This window comes from Somniosus microcephalus, chromosome 2 (genome assembly GCF_052327205.1).
Source record: "Somniosus microcephalus isolate GS21.2 chromosome 2, FLI_Smic_1.0, whole genome shotgun sequence".
Classification (NCBI taxonomy): domain Eukaryota; kingdom Metazoa; phylum Chordata; class Chondrichthyes; order Squaliformes; family Somniosidae; genus Somniosus; species Somniosus microcephalus.
In genome coordinates this window covers 389,172,038-389,199,366 of record NC_140988.1, presented here as the reverse complement: position 1 = coordinate 389,199,366, position 27,329 = coordinate 389,172,038, and the positions used below count along the sequence as shown (strand labels likewise).

At 55.1% G+C, this 27,329-nt stretch overlaps 1 protein-coding gene across 1 annotated transcript in view; it reads left to right on the top strand.

The window, feature by feature from the left end:
• Positions 1–27,329, top strand: part of LOC147123863 (galectin-3-binding protein-like) — a 131,305-nt gene that overhangs the window by 51,040 nt on the left and 52,936 nt on the right. The window contains exon 2 of the mRNA XM_085967532.1: positions 22,687–22,950. Coding sequence (XP_085823658.1) covers positions 22,687–22,950 — 264 coding nt within the window. The remainder of the gene's footprint in view (positions 1–22,686; positions 22,951–27,329) is intronic.

Here is a 27,329-nt window from a genome sequence, read left to right as displayed (position 1 = left end):
CCATCTCACCCCAACCCAAACATCCCCACCCCAACCCAACCATCCCCTCCCCAACCCAACCATCTCAACCCAACTCAACCATAGCAACCCAACCGAACCATCCCCACCCCAACCCAACCATCTCCTCCCCAACCCAACCATCTCCAACCCAACCCAACCATCCCCTCCGCAACACAACCATCTCCCCCCAACCCAACCATCTCCTCCCGAACCCAACCATCTCAACCCGACAAAACCATCTCAACCGCAACCCAAACCAACTCCTCCCCAACCCAACCATCTTCTCCCCAACCCAACCATCTCCTCCCCAATCCAACCATCTCACCCCAACCCAACCATCTTCCCAAACCCAACCGTCTCCTCCCCAACCCAACCATCTCCTCCCCAACACAACCATCTCCTCCCCAACCCAACCATCTCCCCCCCAACCCAACCATCCACATCCCAACTGAACCATCTCCTCCCGAAACCAACCATCTCCTCCCCAACACAACCATCTCCTCCCCAACACAACCATCTCATCCCCAACCCAACCATCTCCTCCCCAACCCAACCATCTCCTCCCCAACGCAACCATCCCCTCCCCAACCCAACCATCTCTTCCCCAACACAACCATCTCCTCCCAAACCCAACCATCTCCTCACCAACCCAACCATCCCCTCCCCAACCCAACCATCCCCTCCCCAACCCAACCATCTCTTCCCCAACACAACCATCTCCTCCCAAACACAACCATCTCCTCACCAACTCAACCATCTCCTCCCCAACCCAACCATCTCCTCCCCAACCCAAACCACCTCCTCCCCCACCCAACCATCTCCTTCCCAACCCAACCACTTCCTCCGCAACCCAACAATCTCCTTCCCCACCCAACCATCTCCTCCCAAACCCAACCATCTCCTCCCAAACCCAACCATCTCCTCCCCAACGCAACCATCCTCTCCCGTACCGAATCACCTCCTCCCCAAATGCAACCATATCCTCCCCAACACAACCATCTCCCTCAAGACAACCATCTCCTCCCCAACACAACTATCTCACCCCAACCCAAACATCCCCACCCCAACCCAACCATCCCCTCCCCAACCCAACCATCTCAACCCAACCCAACCATAGCAACCCAACCGAACCATCCCCACCCCAACCCAACCATCTCCTCCCCAACCCAACCATCTCCAACCCAACCCAACCATCCCCTCCGCAACACAACCATCTCCCCCCAACCATCTCCTCCCGAACCCAACCATCTCAACCCGACAAAACCATCTCAACTCCAACCCAAACCAACTCCTCCCCAACCCAACCATCCCCTCCCCAGCCCAACCATCTCCTCCCCAACCCAACCATCCCCTCCCCAACCCAACCATCTCCTCCCGAACCCAACCATCTCCTCCCCAACACAACCATCCACTCCCCAACTCAACCATTTTCCCCCAACCCAACCATCCCCTCCCCAACCCAACCATCTCCTCCCCAACCCAACCATCTCTTCCCCAACACAAACATCTCCTCACCAACCCAACCATTTCCTCCCCAACCCAAGCATCTCTTCCCGGACACAACCATTGCCTCCACAACCCAACCATCTCCTCCCCAACCCAAACATCTCTCCACAACCCAACCATCTCCTCCCCAACCCAACCATCTCCTCCCCAACCCAAACATATCTCCACAACCCAATAATCTCCTCCACAACCCAACCATCTCCTCCCCAACCCAAACATCTCCTCCACAGCCCAACCATCTCCTCCCCAACCCAACCATCTCCTCCCCAACAAACCATCTCCTCCCCAACCCAACCATCTCCTCCCCAACCCAACCATCCCCTCCCCAAACCAATCATCTCCTCCCCAACCCAACCATCTCCTCCCCAACCAAAGCATCTCCTCCCCAACCATCTCCTCCCCAACCCAACCATCCCCTCCCCAAACCAATCATCTCCTCCCCATCCCAAGCATCTCCTCCCCAACCCAACCATCTCTTCCCCAACACAACCATCTCACCCCAACCCAACCATCCCCACCCCAACCCAACCATCAGCCCCCAAACCAACCATCTACTCCCCAACCCAACCATCACCTCCACATCCCAACCATCCCCTCCCCAACCGAACCATCTCCCCCCAACCCAACCATCTCCTCCACAACCCAAACATCTCTTCCCCAACCCAACCATTTCCTCCCCAACCCAACTATCTCCTCCCCAACCCAACCATCCCCTCCCCAACCCAACCATCTCCTCCCCAACCCAACCATCTCCTCCCCAACACAAACCATTTCCTCCCCAACCCAACCATCTCCTCCACAACCCAACCATCTCCTCCCCAACACAACCATCCCCTCCCCAACCAAACCTTCTCCCCTCAACCCAACCATCTCCTCCCCAACCCAAACCATCTCCTCCCCAACCCAACCATCTCCTCCCCAACCCAACCATCTCCTACCCAATCCAACCATCTCCGCCCCAACCCACCTCCCCAACCCAACAATCCACTCGCCAACCGAATCACCTCCTCCCCAAACGCAACCATATCATCACCAACACAATCATCTCCTCACCAACCAAACAATTTCCTCCCCAACACAACCATCTCCTCCAGAACCCAACCAACTCCTCCCCAACCCAACCACCGCCTCCCCAACCCAATCACCTCCTCCCCAAACGCAACCATTTCCTCACCAACACAATCATCTCCTCACCAACCAAACCGTCCCCTCCCCAACCCAAAGCACCTCCTCCACAACCCAACTATCTCCTCCCCAGCCAACCATCTCCTCCCCAACCCAACCATTTCCTGCCCAACCCAACCATCTCAACCCGACAAAACCATCTCCTCCCCAACCCAAACCACCTCCTCCCCAACCCAACCATCTTCTCCCCAACCCAACCATCTCCTCCCCAATCCAACCATCTCACCCCAACCCAACCATCGTCCCAAACCCAACCGTCTCCTCCCCAACCCAACGATCTCCTCCCCAACACAACCATCTCCTCCCCAACCCAACCATCTGCCCCCCAACCCAACCATCCACATCCCAACTCAACCATCTCCTCCCGAACCCAACCATCTCCTCCCGAAACCAACCATCTCCTCCCCAACCCAACCATCTCCTCCCCAACACAACCATCTCCCCCCAACCCAACCATTTCCTCCCCAACCCAACCATTTGTTCCCCAACCCAAATCATTTCCTCCGCAACCCAACCATCTCCTTCCCCACCCAAACATCTCCTCAAAAACCCAACCACCTCCTCCCAAACCCAACCATCTCCTCCCAAACCCAACCATCTCCTCCCCAACACAACCATCTCCTCCACAACCCAACCATCTCCTCCCCAATCCGAACATCTCCTCCACAGCCCAACCATCTCCTCCCCAACCCAACCAACTCCCCCCATCCCAACCATCTCCCCCCAACCCAATCATCTGCCCCCAACCCAAGCATCTCCTCCCCAACAAACCATCTCCTCCCCAACCAAACCATCTCCTCCCCAATCCAACCATCTCTTCCTCAACCCAAGCATCTCCACCCCAAACCAACCATCTCCTCCCCAACCCAACCATCTCTTCCCCAACACAACCATCTCACCCCAACCCAACCATCCCCACCCCAACCCAACCATCAGCCCCCAACCCAACCATCTACTCCCCAACCCAACCATCTCCTCCACATCCCAACCATCCCCTCCCCAACCCAACCATCTCTCCCCAACCCAACCATCTCCTCCCCAACCCACCCATCTCCTCCCCAACCCAACCATCTCCTCTCCAACCGAACCATTTCTTCCCCAACCCAACCATCTCCCCCCAACACAACCATCTCTTCCCCAACCCAACCATCTCCTCCACATCCCAACCATCCCCTCCCCAACCCAACCATCAGCCCCCAACCCAAGCATCTCATCCCCAACACAACCATCTCTTCCCAAACACAACCATCTCCGCCCCAACCCAACCATCTCCCCCCAACCCAACCATCTCTTCCCCAACACAACCATCTCCACCCCCACTCAACCATCTACTCCCCACCCAACCATCTCCTCCCAAACCCAACCATCTCCTCCCAAACCCAACCATCTCCTCCCCAATGCAACGATCCTCTCCCGTACTGAATCACCTCCTCCCCAAATGCAACCATATCCTCCCCAACACAACCATCTCCCCCAAGACAACCATCTCCTCCCCAACACAACCATCTCACCCCAACCCAAACATCCCCACCCCAACCCAATCATCCCCTCCCCAACCCAACCATCTCAACCCAACTCAACCATAGCAACCCAACCGAACCATCCCCACCCCAACCCAACCATCTCCTCCCCAACCCAACCATCTCCAACCCAACCCAACCATCCCCTCCGCAACACAACCATCTCCCCCAACCCAACCATCTCCTCCCGAACCCAACCATCTCAACCCGACAAAACCATCTCAACCCCAACCCAAACCATCTCCTCCCCAACCCAACCATCTCCTCCCAACCCAACCATCTCCTCCCCAACCCAACCATCTCCACCCCAACCCAACAATCTCCTCCCCAACCCAACCATCTCACCCCAAACCCATCTCTCCAAACAACAACCCCATTACTCCAAACCCCCACCCCATTTCTCCAACCCCCCAACCCATCTCTCGAAACCCCAACCCCATCTCTCCAAACCCCAACCCCATCTCTCCAAACCCCAACCCCATCTCTCCCCACCCCAACCCCATCTCTCCAAACCCCAACCCCATCTCTCCAAACCCCAACCCCATCTCTCCAAATCCTAACCCCATCTCTCCAAACCCCAACCCCATCTCTCCAAATCCTAACCCCATCTCTCCAAACCCCAACCTCATCTCTCCAAACCCTAACCCCATCTCTCCCCACCCCAACCCCATCTCTTCAAACCCTAACCCCATCTCTCCAAACCCCAACCCCATCTCTCCAAACACCAACCTTATCTCTGCAAACCCCAACCCCATCTCTCCCCACCCCAACCCCATCTCTCCAAACCCTAACCCCATCTCTCCAAACCCCAACCCCATCTCTCCAAACACCAACCTTATCTCTCCAAACCCCAACCCCATCTCTCCCCACCCCAACCCCATCTCTCCAAACCCCAACCCCATCTCTCCCCACCCCAACACCATCTCTACAAACCCTAACCCCATCTCTCCAAACCTCAACCCCATCTCTCCAAACCCCAACCCCATCTCCTCAAACCCCAACCCCATCTCTCCAAACCCCAACCGCATCTCTCCAAACCCCAACCACATCTCTCCAAAACCCTAAAACATCTTTCCAAACCCCAACCCCATTTCTCCCCACCCCAACACCATCTCTCCAAACCCCAACCTCATCTCTCCAAACCCCAACCACATCTCTCCAAAACCCTAAACCATCTTTCCAAACCCCAACCCCATCTCTCCCCACCCCAACCCCATCTCTGCAAAACCCAACCCCATCTCTCCAAACCCCAACCCATCTCTCCAAACCACTAAACCATCTTTCCAAACCCCAACCCAATCTCTGCAAAACCCAACCCCATCTCTCCAAACCCCAACACCATCTCTCCAAACCCCAACCCCATCTCTCCAAACCCCAACCCCATCTCTCCCCACCCCAACCCCATCTCTCCCCACCCCAACCCCATCTCTCCAAACCCCAACACCTTCTTCCCAAACCCCAACCCCATCTCTCCAAACCCCAACCCCATCTCTCCAAACCCCAACCCCATCTCTCCAAACCCCAACCCCATCTCTCCAAACCACCACCCCATCTCTCCAAACCCCAACCCCATCTCTCCTCACAGTAAAAATTCTGAGGAGGAGGAATTCCTGGAATGTTTTCGGGACGGTTATCTGGACCAATATGTCGAGGAGCCGACTCGAGATCAGGCCATCTTAGACTGGGTATTGTGCAATGAGAAGGGACTTATCAGCAATCTTCTTGTACGAGGCCCCTTGGGTCAGAGCGATCATAATATGATCGAGCTCTCAGTCGAGATGGAGAGTGAGGAAATTGAATCAGAGACTAAGGTCCAGAACTTAAATAAAGGGAATTACGAGGGTATGAGACGGGAATTGGGTAAGATTGATTGGGTGGTGTTTCTGGGGGGATTGACAGTGGATAGACAATGGCAAGCATTCAAAGATAGAATGGAAGAATTCCAGAACATGTTTATACCGGTTTGGCATAAAAATAAACCTAAAAAGGTAACTCAACCGTGGATAACGAGGGAAATTAGGGACAGCATAAAATCAAAAAAAAGGGCATATCAACTGGCAAAAAAAAGCACCAGACCGGAAGATTGGGGGCAGTACAGGATACAGCAAAAGAGGACAAAGGGATTAATCAGGAAGGGGAAAATAGAATACGAAAGTAAACTTGCAGCAAACATAAAGACAGACTGCAAAAGCTTTTATCGGTATATCAGGAGGAAAAGACTGGTAAAATCCCAAGTCGGTCCCTTGCAGTCCGATTCGGGAGAATATATAATGGAGAATAAGGAAATGGCAGACCAATTAAACTCATACTTTGGTTCTGTATTCACAAAGGAGGACACAAATAACCTCCCAGGAATATCGACAAACATAGGGACTAATGAGAGGGAGGAGCTGACAGAAATTAGTATCTCTAGGGATATGGTGTTGGGTAAGTTGAGGGGACTGAAGGCCGACAAATCCCCGGGGCCTGATAAACTACATCCTAGGGTACTTAAGGAGGTGGCCCTGGAGATAGCAGATGCTCTAAGGATCATCTTCCAGAACTCCATTGACTCGGGAACAGTACCTGTGGATTGGAGGGTAGCTAATGTTACCCCAATATTTAAAAAGGGGGGTAGAGAGAAAGCAGGGAATTATAGACCAGTAAGCCTTACATCGGTTGTGGGCAAAATGCTAGAGTCCATTATTAAGGATAAAATAGCGGAGCACTTGACAAATGGGGAAAGGATCGGACAGAGTCAACATGGATTTACAAAGGGTAAATCGTGTTTGACTAATCTGCTGGAATTTTTTGAGGAAGTAACTGGTAAAATAGATGGGGGAGAGCCAGTGGATGTGGTGTACCTTGACTTCCAGAAAGCCTTCGATAAGGTTCCACACAAAAGATTATCATGCAAAATTAAGGCTCATGGGATTGGGGGCAAAGTATTAACGTGGATAGAGAACTGGCTGGCGGATAGAAAACAGAGAGTTGGAATAAACGGCTCGTTTTCGGAGTGGCAGGCAGTGACCAGCGGGGTGCCGCAAGGATCTGTCCTGGGACCCCAGCTGTTCACAATATATATAAATGATCTGGATCAGGGAATTGGATGCAATATTTCCAAATTCGCTGACGACACTAAACTAGGAGGAGGGGTGGGCTCTGATGAGGATGTCAGGAGGCTACAGTGCGATTTGGACAGGTTGGGGGAATGGGCGGATACGTGGCAGATGCACTATAATGTGGATAAATGCGAGGTTATCCACTTTGGGGGTAAAAACAGGAGGGTGGATTATTATCTAAATGGCAATAGATTGGGAGATGGGGAAGTGCAGAGGGACCTGGGTGTTCTTGTGCACCAGTCACTGAAGGAGAGCATGCAGGTGCAACAGGCGATTAAGAAGGCAAATGGTATGTTGGCCTTCATATCAAGGGGGTTCGAGTATAGGAATAGGGATACCTTACTACAGCTGTACAAGGTGCTGGTGAGACCGCATCTGGAGTATTGTGTACAGTTTTGGTCGCCCCATCTGCGGAAGGATGTTCTTGCCATGGAAAGAGTGCAGCGGCGATTCACCAGGCTGATACCTGGAATGGCGGGAATGACCTACGAGGAGAGATTGAATAGTTTGGGCTTGTACTCACTGGAGTTTAGAAGATTGAGAGGGGATCTCATCGAAACATATAAAATTATGGCAGGCCTGGACAGGCTGAATTCAGAGAGAATGTTTCCAATGGCAGGGGAGCACAGAACCAGGGGCCACAGTCTAAAAATAGCGGGCAAATCATTTAAAACAGAGATGAGGAAGAATTTCTTCACTCAAAGAGTGGTGAGCCTGTGGAATTCCCTGCCACAGAGGGCTGTGAAGGCTAATTCAATAAATATTTTCAAGAGAGAATTGGATATATTTCTGAAGGCTAAGGGGATTAAGGGTTACGGAGAAAAGGCGGGGACGGGGTACTGAACTGGTAAGATCAGCTATGATCTCAGACGAAGATCAGCCATGATCTCATTGAATGGCGGAGCAGGCTCGAAGGGCCGAATGGCCTACTCCTGTTCCTATCTCTATGTTTCTATGTTTCACACCAACCCCATCTCTCCGAACCCCAACCCCATCTCTCCTCAACCCAACCCCATCTCTGCAAACCCCAACCCCATCTCTGCAAACCCCAACCCCATCTCTCCAACCCCATCTCTCCCCACCCCAACCCCATCTCTCCAAACCCCAACCCCATCTCTCCAAACCCCAACCCCATCTCTCCAAACCCCAACCCCATCTCTCCAAACCCCAACCCCATCTCTCCCGACCCCAACCCCATCTCTCCAAACCCCAACCCCATCTCTCCAAACCCCAACCACATCTCTCCCCACCCCAACCCCATCTCTCCAAACCACAACCCCATCTCTCCAAACTCCAACACCATCTCTCCAAACCCCAACCCCATCTCTCCACAGCCCAACCCCATCTCGCCCCACCCCAACCCCATCTCTCCAAACCCCAACCCCATCTCTCCCCACCCCAACCCCATCTCTCCCTACCCCAACACCATCTTTCCAAACCCCAACCCATTCTCTCCAAACCCCAACCACATCTCTCCGAACCCCAACCCCATCCCTCCAAACCCCAACCCCATCTCTCCAAACCTCAACCCCATCTCTCCAAACCCCAACCCCATCTCTCCCCACCCCAACCCCATCTCTCCCCACCCCAACCCCATCTCTCCCGACCCCAACCCCATCTCTCCAAACCCCAACCCCATCTCTCCAAACCCCAACCCCATCTCTCCAAACCCCAACCCCATCTCTCCAAACCGCAACCACATCTCTCCCGACCCCAACCCCATCTCTCCAAACCCCAACCCCATCTCTCCAAACCCCAACCCCATCTCTCCCCACCCCAACCCCATCTCTCCAAACCACAGCCCCATCTCTCCAAACTCCAACCCCATCTCTCCAAACCCCAACCCCATCTCTCCACAGCCCAACCCCATCTCGCCCCACCCCAACCCCATCTCTCCAAACCCCAACACCATCTCTCCCCACCCCAACCTCATCTCTCCCCACCCCAACCCCATCTCTCCAAACCCCAACCCCATCTCTCCAAACCCCAACCACATCTCTCCGAACCCGAACCCCATCCCTCCAAACCCCAACCCCATCTCTCCAAACCCCAACCCCATCTCTCCAAACCTCAACCCCATCTCTCCAAACCCCAACCCCATCTCTCCAAACCCCAACCCCATCTCTCCCCACCCCAACCCCAACTCTCCCCACCCCAACCCCATCTCTCCCAACCCCAACCACATCTCTACCCACCCCAAACCCATCTCTCCCCACCCCAACCCCATTTCTCCCCATCCCAACCCCATCTCTCCCAACCCCAACCCCATCTCGTCCCACCCCAACCCCATCTCTCCAATCCCCAACCCCATCTCTCCAAACCCCAACCCCATCTCTCCCCACCACAACCCCATCTCTCCCCACCCCAACCCCATCTCTCCAAACCCCAACCCCATCTCTCCCCACCCCAACCCCATCTCTCCAAACCCCAACCCCATCTCTCCAAAACCCAACCCCATCTCTTCAATTCCCAACCCCGTCTCTCCAAACCCCAACCCCATCTCTCCAAACCCCAACCCCATCTCTTCAAACCCCAACCCCATCTCGCCAAACCACAACCCCATCTCTCCCCACCCCAACCCCATCTCTCCAAACCCCAACCCCATCTCTCCGAACCCCAACCCCATCTCTCCAAACCCCAACCTCATCTCTCCGAACCCCAACCCCATCTCTCCCCACCCCAACCCCATCTCTCCAAACCCCAACCCCATCTCTCTGAACCCCAACCCCATCTCTCCCCACCCCAACCCCATCTGTCCAAACCCCAACCTCATCTCTCCAAACCTCAACCCCATCTCTCCCCACCCCAATCCGATCTCTCCCCACCCCAAACCCATCTCTCCAAATCCCAACCCTATCTCTCCCCACCCCAACCCCATCTCTCCAAACCCCAACCCCATCTCTCCCCACCCCAACCCCATCTCTCCCCACCCCAAACCCATCTCTCCAAATCCCAACCCTATCTCTCCCCATCCCAACCCCATCTCTCCAAACCCCAACCCCATCTCTCCCCACCCCAACCCCATGTCTCCAAACCCCAACCCCATCTCTCCGAACCCCAACCCCATCTCTCCGAACCCCAACCCCATCCCTCCAAACCCCAACCCCATCTCTCCAAACCCCAACCCCATCTCTCCAAACCCCAAGCCCATCTCTCCAAACCCCAACCCCATCTCTCCCCACCCCAAACCCATCTTTCCCCAGCCCAACCCCATCTCTCCCCACCCCAACCCCATCTCTCCAAACCCCAACTGCATCTCTCCCCACCTCAAACCCATCTCTCCCCACACCAAACCCATCTCTCCCCACCCCAACCCCATTTCTCCAAACCCCAACCCCATCTCTCCAAACCCCAACCCCATCTCTCCAAACCCCAACCCCATCTCTCCAAACCCCAACCCCATCTCTCCAAACCGCAACCCCATCTCTCCCGACCCCAACCCCATCTCTCCAAACCCCAACCCCATCTCTCCAAACCCCAACCCCATCTCTCCCCACCCCAACCCCATCTCTCCAAACCACAACCCCATCTCTCCAAACTCCAACCCCATCTCTCCAAACCCCAACCCCATCTCTCCACAGCCCAACCCCATCTCGCCCCACCCCAACCCCATCTCTCCAAACCCCAACCCCATCTCTCCCCACCCCAACCCCATCTCTCCCCACCCCAACCCCATCTCTCCCCACCCCAACCCCATCTCTCCCCACCCCAACCCCATCTCTCCAAACCCCAACCCCATCTCTCCAAACCCCAACCCCATCTCTCCAAACCCCAACCACATCCCTCCAAACCCCAACCCCATCTCTCCAAACCCCAACCCCATCTCTCCCCACCCCAACCCCATCTCTCCAAACCTCAACCCCATCTCTCCAAACCCCAACCCCATCTCTTCCCACCCCAACCCCAACTCTCCCCACCCCAACCCCATCTCTCCCAACCCCAACCCCATCTCTACCCACCCCAAACCCATCTCTCCCCACCCCAACCCCATTTCTCCCCATCCCAACCCCATCTCTCCCAACCCCAACCCCATCTCGTCCCACCCCAACCCCATCTCTCCAATCCCCAACCCCATCTCTCCAAACCCAACCCATCTCTCCAAACCCCAACCCCATCTATCCAAACCCCAACCCCATCTCTCCCCACCACAACCCCATCTCTCCCCACCCCAACCCCATCTCTCCAAACCCCAACCCCATCTCTCCCCACCCCAACCCCATCTCTCCAAACCCCAACCCCTACTCTCCCCACCCCAACCCCATCTCTCCAAACCCCAACCCCATCTCTCCAAAACCCAACCCCATCTCTTCAATCCCCAACCCCATCTCTCCAAACCCCAACCCCATCTCTCCAAACCCCAACCCCATCTCTTCAAACCCCAACCCCATCTCGCCAAACCACAACCCCATCTCTCCCCACCCCAACCCCATCTCTCCAAACCCCAACCCCATCTCTCCGAACCCCAACCCCATCACTGCAAACCCCAACCTCATCTCTCCGAACCCCAACCCCATCTCTCCCCACCCCAACCACATCTCTCCAAACCCCAACCCCATCTCTCTGAACCCCAACCCCATCTCTCCCCACCCCAACCCCATCTGTCCAAACCCCAACCTCATCTCTCCAAACCTCAACCCCATCTCTCCCCACCCCAACCCGATCTCTCCCCACCCCAGACCCATCTCTCCAAATCCCAACCCTATCTCTCCCCACCCCAACCCCATCTCTCCAAACGCCAACCCCATCTCTCCCCACCCCAACCCCATCTCTCCAAACCCCAACACCAACACTCCGAACCCCAATCCCATCTCTCCCCACCCCAACCCCATCTCTCCCCACCCCAAACCCATCTCTCCAAATCCCAACCCTATCTCTCCCCACCCCAACCCCATCTCTCCAAACCCCAGCCCCATCTCTCCCCACCCCAGCCCCATCTCTCCAAACCCCAACCCCATCTCTCCCCACCCCAACCCCATCTCTCCCCACCCCAACACCATGTCTCCAAACCCCAACCCCATCTCTCCGAACCCCAACCCCATCTCTCCGAACCTCAACCCCATCCCTCCAAACCCCAACCCCATCTCTCCAAACCCCAACCCCATCTCTCCAAACCCCAAGCCCATCTCTCCAAACCCCAACCCCATCTCTCCCCACCCCAAACCCATCTTCCCCAGCCCAACCCCATCTCTCCCCACCCCAACCCCATCTCTCCAAACCCCAACCGCATCTCTCCCCACCTCAAACCCATCTCTCCCGACACCAAACCCATCTCTCCCCACCCCAACCCCATTTCTCCAAACCCCAACCCCATCTCTCCAAACCCCAACCCCATCTCTCCAAACCCCAACCCCATCTCTCCAAACCCCTACCCCATCTCTCCTCACCCCAACCCCATCTCTCCCCACCCCAACCCCATCTCTCCCCACCCCAAACCCATCTCTCCAAACCCCAATCCCATCTCTCCCCACCCCAACCCCATCTCTCCCCACCCCAAACCCATCTCTCCAAACCCCAACTCCATCTCTCCCCACCCCAACCCCATCTCTCCAAACCCCAACCCCTACTCTCCCCATCCCAACCCCATCTCTCCAAACCCCAACTCCATCTCTCCCCACCCCAACCCCATCTCTCCAAACCCCAACCCCTACTCTCCCCATCCCAACCCCATCTCTCCAAACCCCAACCCCATCTCTCCAAAACCCAACCCCATCTCTTCAAACCCCAACCCCATTTCTCCAAACCCCAACCCCATCTCTCCAAACCCCAACCCCACCTCTCCGAACCCCAACCCCATCTCTGCGAACCCCAACCCCATCTCTCCAAACCACAACCTCATCTCTCCGAACCCCAACCCCATCTCTCCCCACCCCAACCCCATCTCTCCAAACCACAACCCCATCTCTCTGAACCCCAACCCCATCTCTCCGCACCCCAACCCCATCTCTCCAAACCCCAACCCCATCTCTCCAAACCCCAACCCCATCTCTCCCCACCCCAGCCCCATCTCTCCCCACCCCAAACCCATCTCTCCAAATCCCAACCCTATCTCTCCCCACCCCAACCCCATCTCTCCAAACGCCAACCCCATCTCTCCCCACCCCAACCCCATCTCTCCAAACCCCAACCCCATCTCTCTGAACCCCAAACCCCATCTCTCCCCACCCCAACCCCATCTCTCCCCACCCCAACCCCATCTCTCCAAACCCCAACCCCATCTCTCCAAACCCCAACCCCAACTCTCCAAACCCCAACCCCATCTCTCCCCACCCCAACCCCATCTCTCCCCACCCCAAACCCATCTCTCCAAATGCCAACCCTATCTCTCCCCACCCCAACCCCATCTCTCCCCACCCCAACCCCATCTCTCCAAACCCCAACCCCATCTCTCCCCACCCCAACCCCATCTCTCCCCACCCCAACCCCATCTCTCCAAACCCCAACCAAATCTCTCCGAACCCCAACCCCATCTCTCCGAACCACAACCCCATCCCTCCAAACCCCAACCCCATCTCTCCAAACCCCAACCCCATCTCTCCAAACCCCAAGCCCATCTCTCCAAATCCCAACCCCATCTCTCCCCACCCCAAACCAATATTTCCCCAGCCCAACCGCATCTCTCCCCACCCCAACCCCATCTCTCCAAACCCCAACTGCATCTCTCCCCAACTCAAACCCATCTCTCCCCACACCAAAATAACAACAGAGAATGCTGGAAAATCTCAGCAGGTCAGGCAACATCCGTGGAGAGAAATTTGAGTTGACGTTTCGGGTTTGACCCTTCTTCAAAACTGGAGAGAAAAGGAACTAGATCGAAGGCAGGGCTGCGATCGGACAAAAGAATAAAAGAACCAAAAGAAGTAAAGGAGATTAGAAGCTAGACGAGATGGTAATATGCTGGGATTAGGTGAAAAGTGTACTGGCAGCTATCTTTTGCCCTGCCAGTACACTTTACACCTAATCCCAGCATATTACCATCTCGTCTAGCTTCGAATCTCTTTTACTTCTTTTGGTTCTTTTATTCTTTTGTCCGATCGCAGCCCTGCCTTCGATCTAGTTCCTTTTCTCTCCAGTTTTGAAGAAGGGTCAAACCCGAAACGTCAACTCAAATTTCTCTCCACGGATGTTGCCTGACCTGCTGAGTTTTTCCAGCATTTTCTGTTGTTATTTCGGATTTCCAACATCTGCAGTATTTTGCTATCTCCCCACACCAAACCCATCTCTCCCAACCCCAACCCCATCTCTCCAAACCACTACCCCATCTCTCCAAACCCCAACCCCATCTCTCCAAACCCCAACCCCATCTCTCCAAACCCCAACCCCATCTCTCCTCACCCCAACCCCATCTCTCCAAACCCCAACCCCATCTCTCCAAACCCCAACCCCATCTCTCCCCACCCCAACCCCATCTCTCCCCACCCCAACATCATCTCTCCAAACCCCAACCCCATCTCTCCCCACCCCAACCCCATCTCTCCAAACCCCAACCCCATCTCTCCTCACACCAACCCCATCTTTCCAAACCCCAACCCCATCGCTCCTCACCCCAACCCCATCTCTGCAAACCACAACCCCATCTCTCCAAACCCCAACCCCATCTCTCCAAACCCCAAGCCCATCTCTCCAAACCCCAACCCCATCTCTCCCCACCCCAAACCCATCTCTCCCCACCCCAAACCCATCTCTCCCCACCCCAACCCCATCTCTCCCCACCACAAACCCATCTCAGCAAACCCCAACCCCATCTCTCCCAACCCCAACCCCATCTCTCCAAACCACTACCCCATCTCTCCAAACCCCAACCCCATCTCTCCAAACCCCAACCCCATCTCTCCAAACCCCAACCCCATCTCTCCTCACCCCAACCCCATCTCTCCAAACCCCAACCCCATCTCTCCAAACCACAACCCCATCTCTCCCCACCCCAACCCCATCTCTCCCCACCCCAACATCATCTCTCCAAACCCCAACCCCATCTCTCCCCACCCCAAACCCATCTCTCCAAACCCCAACGCCATCTCTCCTCACACCAACCCCATCTTTCCAAACCCCAACCCCATCGCTCCTCACCCCAACCCCATCTCTGCAAACCACAACCCCATCTCTCCAAACCCCAAACCCGTCTTTCCCCAGCCCAACCCCATCTCTCCCAACCACTACCCCATCTCTCCAAACCCCAACCGCATCTCTCCCCACCTCAAACCCATCTCTCCCCACCCCAAACCCATCTCTCCCCACCCCAACCCCATCTCTCCCCACCACAAACCCATCTCAGCAAACCCCAACCCCATCTCTCCCCACCCCAACCCCATCTCTCCAAACCCCAACCCCATCTCTCCAAACCCCAACTCCATCTCTCCAAACCCCAACCACATCCCTCCAAACCCCAACCCCATCTGACCCCACCCCAACCCCATCTCTCCAAACCCCAACCCCATCTCTCCAAACCCCAACCCCATTTCTCCAAACCCCAACCCCTTCTCTCCAAACCCCAACCCTATCTCTCCAAACCCCAACCCCTCTCTCCTCACCCCAACCCCATCTCTCCAAACCCCAACCCCATCTCTCCCCACCCCAACCCCATCTCTCCAAACCCCAACCCCATCTCTCCAAACCCCAACCCCATCTCTCCCCACCCCAACCCCATCTCTCCAAACCCCAACCCCATCTCTCCCCACCCCAACCCCATCTCTCCAAACCCCAACCCCATCTCTCCAAACCCCAACCCCATCTCTCCAAACCCAACCCCATCTCTCCAAACCCCAACCCCATCTCTCCAAACCCCAACCCCATCTCTCCATACCCCAACCCCATCTCTCCATACCCCAACCCCATCTCTCCAAACCCCAACCCCATCTCTCGAAACCCCAACCCCATCTCTCCAAACCCCAACCCCATCTCTCCCCACCCCAACCCCATCTCTCCAAATCCCAACCCCATCTCTCCAAACCCCAACCCCATCTCTCCAAATCCCAACCCCATCTCCCCAAACCCCAACCCCATCTCTCCAAACCCCAACCCCATCTCTCCAAACACCAACCCCATCTTTCCCCACCCCAACCCCATCTCTCCAAACCCCAACCCCATCTCTCCTCACCCCAACCCCATCTCTCCAAACTCCAACCCCATCTCTCCAAACCCCAACCCCATCTCTCCCCACCCCAAACCCGTCTTTCCCCAGCCCAACCCCATCTCTCCACACCCCAACCCCATCTCTCCAAACCCCAAGCACATCTCTCCCCACCCCGACCCCATCTCTCCCCACCCCAACCCCATGTCTCCAAACCCCAACCCCATCTCTCCAAACCCCAACCCCATCTCTCCAAACCTCAACCACATCTCTCCAAACCTCAACCCCATCTCTCCAAACCCCAACCACATCTCTCCCCACCCCAACCACATCTGATCCCACCCCAACCCCATCTCTCCAAACCCCAACCACATCTCTCCAAACTCCAACCACATCTCTCCAAACCCGAACCCCATCTCTCCAAACCCCAATCCCATCTCTCCCCACCCCAACCCCATCTCTCCAAACCCCAACCCCATCTCTCCAAACCCCAACCCCATCTCTCCAAACCCCAACCCCATCTCTCCTCACCCCAACCCCATCTCTCCAAACCCCAACCCCATCTCTCCAAACCCCAACCCTATCTCTCCAAACCCCAACCCCATCTCTGCCCACCCCAACCCCATCTCTCCAAACCCCAACCCCATCTCTCCTCACCCCAACCCCATCTCTGCAAACCCCAACCCCATCTCTCCAAACTCCAACCCCATCTCTCCAAACCCATCTCTCCCCACCCCAACCCCATCTCTCCAAACCACAACCCCATCTCTCCAAACCCCAACCCCATCTCTCCCCACCCCAACCCCATCTCCCCAAACCCCAAGCCCATCTCTCCAAAACCCGAACCCACCTCTCCCCACCCCAACCCCATCTCTGCCCACCCCAACCCCATCTCTCCAAACCCCATCCCCATCTCTCCAAACCCCAACCCCATCTCTCCAAACCCATCTCTCCCCACCCCAACCCCATCTCTCCAAACCCCAACCCCATCTCTCCAAACCCCAACCCCATCTCTCCAAACCCTGACCCCATCTCTCCAAACCCCAACCCCATCTCTCCAAACCCCAACCCCACCTCACCCCACCCCAACCCCATCTCTCCAAACCCCAACCCCATCTCACCCCACCTCAACCCCATCTCTCCCCACCCCAACATCATCTCTCCAAACCCCAAACCCATCTCTCCAAACCCCAACCCCATCTGTCCAAATCCCAACCCATCTCTCCCCACCCCAACCCCATCTCTCCAAACCCCAACAACATCTCTCCAAACCCCAACACCATCTCTCCTCACACCAACCCCATCTCTCCAAACCCATAACCCATCTCTCCAAACCCCAACCCCATCTCTCCTCACCCCAACCCCATCTCTCCAAACCCCAACGCCATCTCTCCCCACCCCAACCCCATCTCTCCAAACCACAACCCCATCTCTCCAAACCCCAACCCCATCTCTCCAAACCCCAACCCCATCTCTCCAAACCCCAAGCCCATCTCTCCCCACCCCAACCCCATCTCTCCAAACCCCAAGCCCATCTCTCCCCACCCCAACCCCATCTCTCCAAACTCCAACCCGATCTCTCCAAACCCCAATCCCATCTTTCCCCACCCCAACCCCATCTCTCCAAACCCCAACCCCATCTCTCCCCACCCCAACCCCATCTCTCCAAACCACAACCCCATCTCTCCAAACCCCAACCCCATCTCTCCAAACCCCAACCCCATCTCTACAAACCCCAAACCCATCTCTCCAAACCCCAACCCCATCCCTCCAAACACCAACCCCATCTTTCCCCACCCCAACCCCATCTCTCCAAACCCCAACCCCATCTCTCCAAACCCCAACCCCATCTGACCCCACCCCAACCCCATCTCTCCCCACGCCTACCCCATCTCTCCAAACCCCAACCCCATCTCTCCAAACCCCAACCCCATCTCTCCAAACCCCAACCCCATCTCTCCCCACCCCAACCCCATCTCTCCAAACCCCAACCCCATCTCTCCAAACCCCAACCCCATCTCTCCAAACCCAACCCCATCTATCCAAACCCCAACCCCATCTCTCCAAACCCCAACCCCATCTCTCCATACCCCAACCCCATCTCTCCATACCCCAACCCCATCTCTCCAAACCCCAACCCCATCTCTCCAAACCCCAACCCCATCTCTCCAAACCCCAACCCCATCTCTCCCCACCCCAACCCCATCTCTCCAAATCCCAACCCCATCTCTCCAAACCCCAACCCCATCTCTCCAAACCCCAACCCATCTCCCCAAACCCCAACCCCATCTCTCCAAACCCCAACCCCATCTCTCCAAACACCAACCCCATCTTTCCCCACCCCAACCCCATCTCTCCAAACCCCAACCCCATCTCTCCTCACCCCAACCCCATCTCTCCAAACCCCAACCCCATCTCTCCGAACACCAACCCCATCTCTCCAAACCCCAACCTCATCTCTCCCCACCCCAACCCCATCTCTCCAAACACCAACCCCATCTCTCTGAACCCCAATCCCATCTCTCCCCACCCCAACCCCATCTCTCCAAACCCCAACCCCATCTCTCCAAACCCCAACCCCATCTCTCCGAACCCCAACCCCATCTCTCCCCACCCCAACCCCATCTCTCCCCACCCCAACCCCATCTCTCCAAATCCCAACCCCATCTCTCCCCACCCCAACCCCATCTCTCCAAACCCCAACCCCATCTCTCCCCACCCCAACCCCATCTCTCCCCACCCCAACCCCATCTCTTCAAACCCCAACCCCATCTCTCCAAACCCCAACCCCATCTCTCCAAACCCCAACCCCATCTCTCCGAACACCAACCCCATCCCTCCAAACCCCAACCCCATCTCTCCAAACCCCAACCCCATCTCTCCAAACCCCAACCCCATCTCTCCAAACCCCAACCCCATCTCTCCCCACCCCAAACCCGTCTTTCCCCACCCCAACCCCATCTCTCCCCACCCCAACCCCATCTCTCCAAACCCCAACCCCATCTCTCCCCACCTCAAACCCAGCTCTCCCCACCCCAAACCCATCTCTCCCCACCCCAACCCCATTTCTTCCCACCCCAACCCCATCTCAGCAAACCCCAACCCCATCTCTCCCCACCCCAACCCCATCTCTCCAAACCCCAACCCCATCTCTCCAAATCTGAACCCCATCTCTCCCCACCCCAACCCCATCTCGCCAAACCCCAACCCTATCTCTCCAAACCCCGAACCCCATCTCTCCAAACCCCAACACCATCTCTCCAAACCCCAACCCCACCTCTCCAAACCCCAACCCCATCTCTCCAAACCCCAACCCCATCTCGCCAAACCCCAACCACATCTCTCCAAACCCCAACCCCATCTGACCCCACCCCAACCCCATCTCTCCCCACCCCAACCCCATCTCTCCAAACTCCAACCCCATCTCTCCAAACCCCAACCACATCTCTCCCCACCCGATCATTATCTCTCCAAACCCCAACCCCATCTCTCCTCACCCCAACCCCATCTCTCCAAACCCCAACCCCATCTCTCCTCACCCCAAACCCATCTCTGCAAACCCCAACCCCATCTCTCCAAACCCCAACCCCATCTCTCCAAACCCATCTCTCCCCACCCCAACCCCATCTGTCCAAACCCCAACCCCATCTCTCCAAACCCCAATCCCATCTCTCCAAACCCCAACCCCATCTCTCCAAACCCCAACCCCATCTCTCCAAACCCCAACCCCATCTCTCCTCACCCCAACCCCATCTCTCCAAACCCCAACCCCATCTCTCCTCACCCCAAACCCATCTCTGCAAACCCCAACCCCATCTCTCCAAACCCCAACCCCATCTCTCCAAACCCATCTCTCCCCACCCCAACCCCATCTGTCCAAACCCCAACCCCATCTCTCCAAACCCCAATCCCATCTCTCCCCACCCCAACCCCATCTCTCCAATCCCCAACCCCATCTCTCCTCACCCCAACCCCATCTCTCCAAACCCCAACCCCATCTCTCCAAACCCCAACCCCATCTCTCCAAACCCCAACCCCATCTCTCCAAACCCCAATCCCATCTCTCCCCACCCCAACCCCATCTCTCCAAACCCCAACCCCATGTCTCCAAACCCCAACCCCATCTCTCCAAACCCCAACCCCATCTCCCCAAACCCCAACCCCATCTCTCCAAACCCCAATCCCATCTTTCCCCACCCCAACCCCATCTCTCCAAACCCCAACCCCATCTCCCGAAGCCCCAAAACCATCTCCCCCCCGACCCCATCTCGCCAAACCACAACCCCATCTCTCCCCACCCCAAAGCCATCTCTACCCAACCGAACCCCATCTCTCCCCACCCCAACCCCATCTCTCCAAACCCCAACCTCATCTCTCCAAACCCCAACCCCCTCTCTCTGAACCCCAACCCCATCTCTCCAAACCCGAACCCCATCTCTCCCCACCCCAACCCCATCTCTCCAAACACCAACCCCACCTCTCCAAACCCCAACCCCACCTCTCCAAACCCCAACCCCATCTCTCCAAACCCCAACCCCATCTCTCTCCACCCCAACCCCATCTCTCCAAACCCCAACTCCATCTCTCCAAACCCCAACCCCATCTCTCCAAACCCCAACCCCATCTCTCCAAACCCCAACTCCATCTCTCCAAACCCCAACCCCATCTCTCCAAACCCCAACTCCATCTCTCCAAACCCCAACCCCATCTCTCCCCACCCCAACCCCATCTCTCCAAACACCAGCCACATCTCTCCAAACCCCGAACCCCATCTCTGCAAACCCCAACCACATCTCTCCCCACCCCAGCCACATCTCTCCAAACCCCAACCCCATCTCTCCAAACCCCAACCCCATCTCTCCAAACCCCAACCCCATCTCTCCAAACCCCAACCCCATCTCTCCCCATCCCAACATCATCTCTCCAAACCCCAACCCCATCTCTCCAAACCCCAACCCCATCTCTCCCCACTCACTACCTCATCTCTCCAAATCCCAACCCCATCTCTCCAAACCCCAACCCCATCTCTCCCCACTCACTACCTCATCTCTCCAAATCCCAACCCCATCTCTCCAAACCCCAACCCCATCTCTCCCCACTCACTACCTCATCTCTCCAAATCCCAACCCCATCTCTCCAAACCCCAACCCCACCTCTCCCCACCCCAACCCCATCTCTCCAAATCCCAACCCCATCTCTCCAAACCCCAACCCCAGGTTAATTATTTACTGTTGCTCCTTGGTTTAAATTACTGAGCACCTCCTTCGGCCTCCGCACGGAGTTCCTGTTGCCACTCTTTAGCAGATAGCCCCAGGTCTGTGTTTTGCAAATATCCCTCAAATATATAGTAAATGCCTGAAATGACATCGACCTGAAACGTTAACTCTGTTTCTCTCTCCACAGATATGCTGCCTGACCAGCTGAGTGTTTCCAGCATTTTCTGTTTTTACCTGAAATATACACCACATAGTTAGAACGAGTCAGTCAACAGGCAGTCACAACAAATTCAAATTCAAATTCAAATCGCTTTATTGGCATGACAAGGTCCATCTTATGTTGCCAAAGCATCGAAAAACATTCATGGTTATACACAAAAATACAGATCTATCCATACAGTGTATAAACAGATATATCCCTGAGTGTATAAATATACATTCATATAATTTGTATATACTCTTTTCTTATATTTAGTGGTTGTCCCTCTGTTTATGGCAAGCTGTAACATAGTGTGCCGCTAAAGTTACACAATTTCTCTCTTCCCCTTGTAGGTATGGGAGTTTTTGGTCGTCATTCAAATTTCTGAATTCCGGGCATATTTTTGTGAATTTTGGGTAGAATTTCTCCCTTATGCCCTGATATTTTCTACAAGCTGTGAGGAAGTGCATCTCTGTCTCCACCACTCCCTGACTGCAGTGAGAGCATATCCTGTCCTCTCTTGGTAGCTGGGTCTGCCTGTGTCTACCTTTTTCGATCGCCAGGCTATGTTCACTAAGTCTGTACATTGTCAAGGTTCTTCTCAGTTTGTTATCCTTTACCATGGTCAGGTAATCAGCCATGTTGTATTGTCTGTTTAGGGCCAAGTAGCAATTGAGTTTGCTTTGGGTTTTTGTCAGGGACCCACTAACTGCCAACTGCCACTGACTTGCAGGTTTAAAGTAATGTTTTAAAGTAAGAAAATTATGCTGAACTTCAGCTTGATAATACACTATCTGCACAATTTACACACTAAATAACGGTGAATTCCAACTCTCACCAAATTCCCATTGCCTTTCTGTTTAGCAGATAGTCCCAGCTTTGTGCTACACAGCTCAGGGTCTTTCCAGTAATGGGGAGAGGGGTCCTGAGCCTGCCCTTCCATGTGATGTGCTTCTTTCCCCAGGGGTGGAGTACGGAGAGCTGAGACTGTCTGGCGGCCGGTTGCCCAGTGAGGGTCGAGTGGAAGTTTACTACAATGGAGAGTGGGGAACGGTGTGTGACGATAACTGGGACATCACTGACGCTCATGTTGTTTGTCGCAGTCTTGGATACATCAATGCAACAGAGGCGGCAATCGGAGGGGTATTCGGATCAGGTTGGTGAACGGAAAATAGCTGAATGAGCAGTAAAGGTTCAGTGAGCGCAGAGGTCATTGAGGTCATAGAAACATAGAAGATGTTACAGGAGTAGGCCATTCGGCCCCTCGAGCCTGCTCTGCCATTCAATGAGATCATGGCTGATCATCCAAATTCAGTACCCTGTCCCTGCCTTCTCCCCATATCCCTTGATCCCTTTAGCCTCAAGAAATATATCCAACTCTTTCTTGAATATATTTAATGAATTGGCCTCCACCGCCCTCTGTGGCAGAGAATTCCACAGGTTCACCACTCTCTGGGTGAAGAAATTCCTCCTCATTTCAGTCCTAAATGGCTTACCCCTTATCCTTAGACTGTGACCCCTGGTTCTGGACTCCCCGGCCATCAGAAACATGCTTCCTGCATCTAGTCTGTCCAGATCTGACAGAATTTTATAGGTTTCGATGAGATCCCCTCTCAATCTTCTAAACTCCAGTGAGTATAAGCCCAGTCGACACAACCTCTCCTCATACGTAATTCCTGCCATCCCAGGTATCAGCCTGGTGAATCTTCGCTGCACTCCCTCCATGGCAAGAACGTCCTTCCTCAGGTAAGGTGACCAAAACTGCACACAATTGACCAAAACTGCACACAGTGCAGTACAGACAGGAACTGGCAGCTCCATCAAACGTTACGGGAGTGGGTTATATTACAGTGTTACAGTGAGGGGTGTGGGGTATATCAGCGTTAAAGTAAGGGGTGTGGGGTATATCAGTGTTACAGTGGGGGGTGTGGGGTATATCAGTGTTACAGTGGGGGGTGTGGGGTATATCAGTGTTACAGTGAGGGGTGTGGGGTATATCAGTTTTACAGTGAGGGGTGTGGGGTATATCAGTGTTACAGTGAGGGGTGTGGGGTATATCAGTGTTACAGTGAGGGGTGTGGGGTATATCAGTGTTACAGTGAGGGGTGTGGGGTATATCAGTGTTACAGTGGGGGGTGTGGGGTATATCAGTGTTACAGTGAGGGGTGTGGGGTATATCAGTGTTACAGTGAGGGGTGTGGGGTATATCAGTGTTACAGTGAGGGGAATGGGGTATATCAGTGTTACAGTTAAGGGTGTGGGGTATATCAGTGTTACAGTGAGGGGTGTGGGGTATATCAGTGTTACAGTGAGGGGAATGGGTTATATCAGTGTGTTACAGTGAGGGGTGTGGGGTGACTCGGGCCGCAGCCCAGCAATCCAGCACGGCACAGCCGAGGGGACTCGGGCCGCAGCCCAGCAATCCATCACCCGGCGCAGCCGAGGGGACTCGGGCCGCAGCCCAGCAATCCAGCAACCGGCACAGCCGAGGGGACTCGGGCCGCAGCCCAGCAATCCAGCAACCGGCACAGCCGAGGGGACTCGGGCCGCAGCCCAGCAATCCAGCAACCGGCACAGCCGAGGGGACTCGGGCCGCAGCCCAGCAATCCATCACCCGGCGCAGCCGAGGGGACTCGGGCCGCAGCCCAGTAATCCAGCAACCGGCACAGCCGAGGGGACTCGGGCCGCAGCCCAGCAATCCAGCAACCGGCACAGCCGAGGGGACTCGGGCCGCAGCCCAGCAATCCAGCACCCGGCACAGCCGAGGGGACTCGGGCCGTAGTCCAGCAATCCAGCACCCGATCGAGAACGGGGCACAGCCGAGGGGACTCGAGCCGCAGTCCAGCAATCCAGCACCCGATCGAGAACGGGGCACAGCCGAGGGGACTCGAGCCGTAGTCCAGCAATCCAGCACCCGATCGAGAACGGGGCACAGCCGAGGGGACTCGAGCCGCAGTCCAGCAATCCAGCACCCAAACGGGAACGAGGCACAGCCGAGGTGAGATAGAAAGCACGGGAAAGGCCCGAGGAGCCAGGCCATCAGGCACAGAGACCTCTGAGGAGAAGGGGAGCAACCAGAAGGCTCCCAACCAAGACTGTGAGTACAGGGCCCAGGGAGGGAGACTGAAGCCAGGGAATGGTCCGAGGAGCCAGGCCGTGTTTGCGTGGGTTTTCTCCGGGTGCTCCGGTTTCCTCCCACAGTCCAAAGATGTGCGGGTTAGGTTGATTGGCTATGATAAATTGACCCTTAGTGTTAGGGGGATTAAATACGTGGGGTTACGGGGGTGGGATGTGTGTTGGTGTAGGGGTTACGGGGAATCAGGTGGGATATGTGTCGGTGCAGGCTCGATGGGCTGAAATGGCCTCTATCTGCACTGTGGGGTTTCTGTGATTCTGTGATTCTGTGAGACAGAGGCCCAGAGACCCCTGAGGGGGAGGGGAACAGCCCGGAAGCACCGGGAAACAGCGGCTCACAGACTCAGACCTGGGAAGGGTGAACCCAGGAGCCGAGGCCCAGGGACCACGGGGTCGGAGAGGGGGACCGGGAAAGGTCGCGAACAGGGAGAGGGAAACACCAAACCCGGGGCCCCAGAAAAGCTTATTCTAAGATCAACAATACTTTCTCTACACTACCAATAATGAGCGAATCAGAAGAGCCACAACAGCCCCTGAGGGACACTGAGAGCAATCGCTTCCAGATTCCCCCCAACACCACAAAAAATGCTATAAAATCGATCAAGCATGAGCAGATGAGAGAAAAACCAGAAACTCTTTTTGCTGACTGGTACAACACTGGGACAAAATGTAACCTCATTTTCTACTCAGATCAGCCAGCGGCTTGGATCACAGCAATAAAATCACACTATACCAGGGTTAAGCTAGAAAAAACCGCTAATGGGTCCAAAATGAAAATTAACACACCAGGAGACAGGGCAACCACGACTGTCAACATGTACAATACCGGAACAATATTAGTGCAAGGCAACCTCGACAACTTTGCAACGGCCTTCAAGACACTGAAAGGAATAACTGAGAGGGGAAGGAACAGCCCCAGAGTGGCTAACAGGGGAAAAGCGACCCGCACTCCCCCCAACATTGACAACTTACCAGGAGGAAATCAGCCTGGTCAGGAGGTGAACGAGCCACACAGTTCAAACCAGACACTAACCCCGGGGACCCACAGCCACATGATACAACTGACAAACCCCAGCATAACTAGCAGGGAGGAAGCCACACATAGTCCCCCTACCAATTCCAGCTCACCAAGAGAAGAACAGCATAGCCAGGAAGTGAGTGAGCCTTCCAGGGTCGACCAGACACATACCCCGGGATCACACAGCCAGATACAACTAAAAGATAAATTTAATCAATTAGAGATAGAGATGGTTAAACTTAGAGGGGAGTTCCTTAAAATGAATCACGAACAAAAGCAAGAGAGGGAGAGATACAAGAGAGAGCTGAATCTACTTGAGAACCAGGTGAATCTACTTGAGAATCGGGCGAAAGAGCTGCAGGAAAACGAAGAGAGCCATAGAGGAGAGATAACACCATTAGACCAACAACCAGAGGCTAGAGATAAGACAAGACAGAGCCCGACGGAACGGCTGCACTCCCACACGGAACAACAGCAGCAGACACACAATACAAGGGGTGCCACACAGACCGACCAGCATACTGAATCTCAATCTTCCCCCACCACCGTGGAACCACAAGCGAGCCGCTCACAAGAGGAGCGCACACACCAGACACCCCAGCCCAACACACACACTATGAGTCCAGGCGAAAGCCACCAGACAGTAAACACAAACAAGGCTGACATCGTAATACTCATAGACTCAAATGGGAAATTTCTATGGGAGAAAAAGCTCTTCCCTAGAAGTAAAGTAGAAAAGATCTGGTGCCCAACGACAGACAGAGCCATGGGATGGCTGACCAAAACCCGATTAGGCTCCCCCCAACACATAATAATACACATGGGCACAAATGACCTAAAGGCCCAACAGAAAGAGGTAGCAACATCGCTCAGAGCAGTGATTAGGAAGGCAAGCAGTACATTTCCAAACACTAGAATCACTGTTTCCACAATATTGCCGAGAACAGACTTCAACAACAACACAATTCATGAGATAAATGCCAGCATAGCAAGAGACTGCGAATCAAAACACAACGTGCACCTGGCCCAACACCCCACCCTCGATGAGGAATGTCTTTACGACCACGTCCACATCCAAAGGAAAAGAATATCGATCTTTGCTAAAGCCCTGAAGGACGTTGCTTTTAACCGGGCCCATACCCAGACTCCAAGAGGACCCCCCCCGACCACCAGAGATCAGCGGGGTACATATCAGGACCACTACAAAGACCACCACCACACCAACCGAGACCAGAGAGGATCCCCATGCACAACAACAATGTCAGACCTGCACCACTCCTGTCCCACAGGGGAACAGGACCGCTCCCAGCCAGACAGAGGGAGAGATGCACAGGACGTACGCAATACCTCAGACAGAAACAATCCATTAAGAGACAATAAGC